Here is a 7,216-nt window from a genome sequence, read left to right as displayed (position 1 = left end):
AGCTAGAGGAGCAACGAGAGGAGGAGCAGCCAGAGGAGCAACGAGAGGAGCAGCTAGAGGAGCAACGAGAGGAGGAGCAGCCAGAGGAGCAACGAGAGGAGCAGCCAGAGGAGCAGCAGCTAGAGGAGGAGCAACTAGAGGAGGAGCAGCCAGAGGAGCAACGAGAGGAGCAGCCAGAGGAGAAACGAGAGGAGCAGCTAGAGGAGGAGCAGCTAGAGGAGGAGCAGCTAGAGGAGCAGCTAGAGGAGGAGCAGCCAGAGGAGCAACGAGAGGAGCAGCCAGAGGAGCAGCTAGAGGAGGAGCAGCTAGAGGAGCAGCTAGAGGAGGAGCAGCCAGAGGAGCAGCTAGAGGAGGAGCAGCCAGAGGAGCAGCTAGAGGAGGAGCAGCCAGAGGAGCAGCTAGAGGAGCAGCTAGAGGAGCAGATGGAGTGTGAGGAGGTGAACATGTATCTTATGCTGCTGCTGATGGGAGCTCACTGCACACTGGTAAGACCGCTGTGTGTGTGTGTGTGTGTGTGTGTGTGTGTGTGTGTGTGTGTGTGTGTGTGTGTGTGTGTGTGTGTGTGTGTGTGTGTGTGTGTGTGTGTGTGTGTGTGTGTGTGTGTGTGTGTGTGTGTGTGTGTGTGTGTGAAATAGATGACACTGACCATGTGACTAATGTGAAAGGTGGAGAATGAAATGGTGATGGAGGGATGGAACAGTGATGGAGGGATGAAACAGTGATGGAGGGATGGAACAGTGATGGAGGGATGAAACAGTGATGGAGGGATGGAACAGTGATGGAGGGATGGAACAGTGATGGAGGGATGAAACAGATGTGATGGAGGGATGGAACAGTGATGGAGGGATGAAACAGATGTGATGGAGGGATGGAACAGTGATGGAGGGATGGAACAGTGATGGAGGGATGGAACAGATGTGATGGAGGGATGGAACAGTGATGGAGGGATGAAACAGATGTGATGGAGGGATGGAACAGTGATGGAGGGATGAAACAGATGTGATGGAGGGATGGAACAGTGATGGAGGGATGGAACAGATGTGATGGAGGGATGGAACAGTGATGGAGGGATGAAACAGATGTGATGGAGGGATGGAACAGTGATGGAGGGATGGAACAGATGTGATGGAGGGATGGAACAGTGATGGAGGGATGAAACAGATGTGATGGAGGGATGGAACAGATGTGATGGAGGGATGGAACAGATGTGATGGAGGGATGGAACAGTGATGGAGGGATGGAACAGATGTGATGGAGGGATGGAACAGTGATGGAGGGATGAAACAGATGTGATGGAGGGATGGAACAGTGATGGAGGGATGGAACAGATGTGATGGAGGGATGGAACAGTGATGGAGGGATGAAACAGATGTGATGGAGGGATGGAACAGTGATGGAGGGATGGAACAGTGATGGAGGGATGAAACAGATGTGATGGAGGGATGAAGATGGAGTGTTCATGAGAATGTGCGTGAGAATCCAGAACTGAAGGGAACTTGGAAGAAAAACAGAACACACACACACACACACACACACACACACACACACACACACACACACACACACACACACACACACACACACACACACACACACACACACACACACACACACACAGATAAAAGTAGGTCAGGTTGTTTTACCAGGTTCAGCCAGCAGGAGACAGCAGACTGATTTACGAGGATCAGTGGGTCAGTGTTCCCCTGAGCAGGTCTGACAGGCTGCAGGTTAGATTCCAGGAGGATCAGTGGGTCAGTGTTCCCCTGAGCAGGTCTGACAGGCTGCAGGTTAGATTCCAGGAGGATCAGTGGGTCAGTGGTCCCCTGAGCAGGTCTGACAGGTTCTCCTGGTTCACTGAAGCCTCCATCCAGAACCCAGTCTCTCTTTTGATTGTCCCCCGTCCTGAACAGGTGGGTCCTTCGACCCCTGAGGAGGGCTGGCAGGTCTACAGCTCGGCTCAGGACTCGGAGGGTCGCTGTGTTTGTACCGTGGTGGCTCCTCAGCAGTCCGTCTGCTCCCGAGACGCACGGACCAAACAACTGCGACAGCTTCTGGAGAAGGTACCTCCATCACCTCCACCTCACTGTGTGAGCGCCACCTACTGGTTCTTTACTGGCATGTGGTGAATTGAGTGGTTCTTCAATGGTTCCATCATCCAGGTTCAGAACATGAGTCAGTCCATCGAGGTTCTGGACCAGCGCACGCAGAGAGACCTGCAGTTTGTGGAGAAGATGGAGGTCCAGCTCAAAGGTCTGGAGAACAAGTTCAAACAGGTGGAGGACGGACACGAGAGCAACAGCGCCAGGCAGTACAAGGTACCGCCCCCAGAGCAGCCAATCAGCAGCTGGCGTCACAGCGCCAACAACATCTTCACACCTTTTCAGTAGAACTGGATTTTAAGGCTCCGTTTCCACGGCAACATTTCAAGTGACGCTTCGGGCTGATATTGTTGTTCCACAGCAACGTTGTGTAAACAGTGTCCGTTTCCACGGCAACAGCAGAAACAGTGTCAACAGTGCAGTTTTCCTGTTGGGCCACTAGTAGGAGCTGTTGTTAGTTTTAGTCCTGAAAGCACACACACACACACACACACACACACACACACACACACACACACACACACACACACACACACACACACACACACACACACACACACACACACACACACACTCACACACACACACACACACGTCCAGGAGAACATTCTAGTGGACAGACCAAGTTAGATTGTTATTACGGTAAAGTGCCAAGTGCAGAAGACCAGAACCAGAACCAGGACCAGAACCAGAACCAGAACCAGAACCAGGAGAAAGTGTTTTCAAAACGTTTCCCGTGTCCACAGAGGTAAAGTCGGAATGTTTTTGAAAAGTTCCGTTTTGGGAGCCATTTTCAAAACATGGTTTCCAGTCGCTCTGAGCTCCATTGCCGTGACAACAGATGTGGTTGCCGTGGCAACGGGGCCAGACCAGAATGTTTGATGACTGAAGTTTCCTCCACATGAAACTCGACGTCTCTCCGGAGGTTTCACTCCTGTCCTCACGTGTCTCTGCTTCTCTTAGTCCATCAAATCCAAAATGGAGGAGTTACGCCCACTCATACCGGTTCTAGAGGCCTACAAGGCCGACGCCCTCCTGGTGAGACAGTTCAAGGAGGAGGCGGCCAACGTGACGGAGCTGCTGGGAACTCTGCAGGAGCAGCTGGGGGGGTTGGACTACCAGGAGCTCCACGGCAGAGTCACCAGCCTGGAGGACCGACTCCGGGCCTGCATGCAGAGACTCGGTGGGTCTGTGGTAGGGGGTCTGAGGGGGTCAGCTGGGTGGAGGTGTTCTACTATGGTGAGGGGTCTGAGGGGGTCAGCTGGGTGGAGGTGTTCTACTATGGTAGGGGGTCTGAGGGGGTCAGCTGGGTGGAGGTGTTCTACTATGGTAGGGGGTCAGGGGGGATCAGCTGGGTGGAGGTGTTCTACTATGGTAGGGGGTCTGAGGGGGTCAGCTGGGTGGAGGTGTTCTACTATGGTAGGGGGTCAGGGGGGATCAGCTGGGTGGAGGTGTTCTACTATGGTAGGGGGTCTGAGGGGGTCAGCTTGGTGGAGGTGTTCTACTATGGTAGGGGGTCTGAGGGGGTCAGCTGGGTGGAGGTGTTCTACTATGGTAGGGGGTCTGAGGGGGTCAGCTGGGTGGAGGTGTTCCACTATGGTAGGGGGTCTGGGGGGATCAGCTGGGTGGAGGTCGGGGGGTGGGGTCTGAAATGGTCAACTGAAGGTTCCATAACTTCAACTTCATCTTTCAGCCTGTGGGAAACTGACGGGAATCTCTGAACCCGTCACCATCAAGACTTCTGGATCCAGATTTGGATCATGGATGACCGACCCGCTGGCTCCAACCGGAGACAACAGGGTAAGTCTCGTTTACTAAATATATACCGGCTACATACCAGATACATACCAGTTACATACCAGATACATACCAGTTACATACCAGTTACATACCAGTTACATACCAGATACATACCGGCTACATACCAGATACATACCAGTTACATACCGGGTACATACCAGTTACATACCAGTTACATACCAGATACATACCGGCTACATACCAGATACATACCAGTTACATACCAGTTACATACCAGATACATACCGGGTACATACCAGATACATACCGGGTACATACAAGATACATACCAGATACATACCAGATACATACCAGATACATACCGGGTACATACCAGATACATACCAGATACATACCAGATACATACCAGTTACATACCAGTTACATACCAGATACATATCAGTTACATACCAGATACATACCGGCTACATACCAGATACATACCAGTTACATACCGGGTACATACCAGATACATACCGGGTACATACAAGATACATACCAGATACATACCAGATACATACCGGGTACATACCAGATACATACCAGATACATACCGGGTACATACCAGTTACATACCAGATACATACCAGTTACATACCAGATACATACCGGCTACATACCAGATACATACCAGTTACATACCAGTTACATACCAGATACATACCGGCTACATACCAGATACATACCAGTTACATACCGGGTACATACCAGATACATACCGGGTACATACAAGATACATACCAGATACATACCAGATACATACCAGATACATACCGGGTACATACCAGTTACATACCAGTTACATACCAGATACATACCAGTTACATACCAGATACATACCAGATACATACGAGATACATACCAGATACATACCAGATACATACCTGGTACATACCAGATACATACCAGATACATACCTGGTACATACCAGATACATACCAGATACATACCAGATACATACCGGGTACATACCCGATACATACCAGATACATACCAGATACATACCTGGTACATACCAGATACATACCAGATACATACCAGATACATACCTGGTACATACCAGATACATACCAGATACATACCAGATGCATACCTGATACATACCAGATACATACCGGGTACATACCAGATACATAGCATATACATACCTGGTACATACCAGATACATACCAGATACATACCTGATACATACCTGGTACATACCAGATACATACCAGATGCATACCTGATACATACCAGATACATACCAGATACATACCGGGTACATACCAGATACATACCAGATACATACCTGGTACATACCAGATACATACCAGATACATACGAGATACATACCTGGTACATACCAGATACATACCGGGTACATACCAGATACATACCAGATACATACCAGATACATACCAGTTACATACCAGATACATACCAGATACATACGAGATACATACCAGATACATACCAGATACATACCAGATACATTCCAGATACATACCAGATACAAACCAGATACATACGAGATACATACCAGATACATACCAGATACATACGAGATACATACCAGATACATACCAGATACATACCAGATACATACGAGATACATACCAGATACATACCAGATACATACCAGATACATTCCAGATACATACCAGGTACATACCAGATACATACCAGATACATATTGCACATTCCACCCACGCGAGTCTGTCGGCAGAATAACTGCGGGACTTCAGGCCAACGATGGTTAAAGAACCGTTCTTCTGTTCTTGAACAGAAGAACGTCGGACTGAAGGTTCCAGGTTCTTCTGGTGGAAATGGGGCAATGTGACGATAAAACCAGGAAAACAGTCACCGTTTGTTTTTCTTCTCAGGTGTGGTACATGGACGGTTACCATAACAATCGCTTTGTCAGGGAGTATCAGTCCATGTACGACTTCATGACGACCGATAACTTCACCTCCCACCGCCTGCCCCACCCCTGGTCCGGTACCGGTCAGGTGGTCTACAACGGATCCATTTACTTCAACAAGTTCCAGAGTCACACCATCATCAAGTTCGACTTCAGCACGTCGCTCATCAGCCGCTCGCGGCAGCTCGACTTCGCCGGCTACAACAACATGTACCACTACTCTTGGGGCGGGCACTCTGACATCGACCTCATGGTGGACGAGGGCGGGCTCTGGGCCGTCTACGCCACCAATCAGAACGCAGGTAACATCGTTCTCAGCCAGTTGAACCCGAACACCCTGCAGATCGTCCGCAGCTGGACCACCAACCACCCCAAACGCAGTGCCGGCGAGGCCTTCATGATCTGCGGAACCCTCTATGTCACCAACGGCTACTCGGGTGGAACCAAAGTGTACTACGCTTACTCCACCAACTCCTCCACCTACGAGTACATCGACATTCCCCTCACCAACAAGTACAGCCACCTGTCCATGCTGGACTACAACCCTCGAGACCGGGCGCTGTACGCCTGGAACAACGGCCACCAGGTTCTGTACAATGTCACCCTGTACCACATCATCCAGTGACCCGTCGGAGCGCCTGAGCGATCCGGTCCGTTCTGATGTTTGTGTTTTAACGGTTCAGTTCCACGTCATCACTTCAGAGATGACCTTTTCTAACCCGGCGAGTCCGCGCCTCGCCCGCCTCGCCCGCCTCGCCCGCCTCGCCCGCCTCGCCCGACTCGCCCGACTCGTAACCATCGCGATGAGACGCTGTTGATCAGGTTCGTTTCTGTGCTTCCAGGACTGTTTCAGTCAGTCGCCCCGTCAGAAGACATTCTGCCTTTAACGTGTCACTGAGTGACGGGACGGCGAGTCCTTCACCCTGGACTCCGACAGAACTAACGGCCCGTTACCACGGCAACCGTTTCTACTGAAATCATAACATTTGCGTGGCGTTTTGGGGCCCGTTTCACGATAGCGGAGCTCGGTGTCACTGAAAACATTTTTTGAAAACACTCAGGATCTTTCACCGTGTGGACGGTCCAGGTCCAGGTCCAGGTCCAGGTCCAGGTCCAGGTCCAGGTCCAGGACCAGGACCAGGTCCAGGTCCAGGTCCAGGTCCAGGTCCAGGTCCAGGTCCAGGTCCAGGTCCAGGTCCAGGTCCAGGACCAGGTCCAGGTCCAGGTCCAGGACCAGGTCCAGGTCCAGGTCCAGGTCCAGGTCCAGGTCCAGGTCCAGGTCCAGGACCAGGTCCAGGACCAGGTCCAGGTCCAGGTCCAGGTCCAGGACCAGGTCCAGGACCAATTACTCCCGGTGTTTAGAGCCGCTGTTCTCTGCTGCATGTGTGTGAGGCTTCATTACTAAAGTAGAGCT

General features: G+C 51.0%; 1 protein-coding gene across 1 annotated transcript; it reads left to right on the top strand.

Moving 5' to 3' along the window:
• Positions 1-409: 409 nt before the first annotated feature.
• Positions 410-6,427, top strand: olfm1a (olfactomedin 1a; the record flags this gene model as incomplete). The annotated part of the gene is made up of 6 exons (XM_080467246.1): positions 410-485; positions 1,911-2,060; positions 2,160-2,315; positions 3,063-3,282; positions 3,793-3,899; positions 5,765-6,427. The coding sequence occupies exons 1-6, from the start codon at positions 423-425 to the stop codon at positions 6,425-6,427; spliced, it is 1,359 nt and encodes a 452-aa protein (XP_080323372.1). The 5' UTR covers positions 410-422.
• Between the last annotated feature and the right edge of the window lie 789 nt (positions 6,428-7,216).

This window comes from Lipophrys pholis (assembly GCF_963383615.2).
Source record: "Lipophrys pholis genome assembly, chromosome: 7".
In the NCBI taxonomy this organism is placed as follows: Eukaryota; Metazoa; Chordata; class Actinopteri; order Blenniiformes; family Blenniidae; genus Lipophrys; species Lipophrys pholis.
This window is presented reverse-complemented; position numbering and strand designations above follow the sequence as displayed.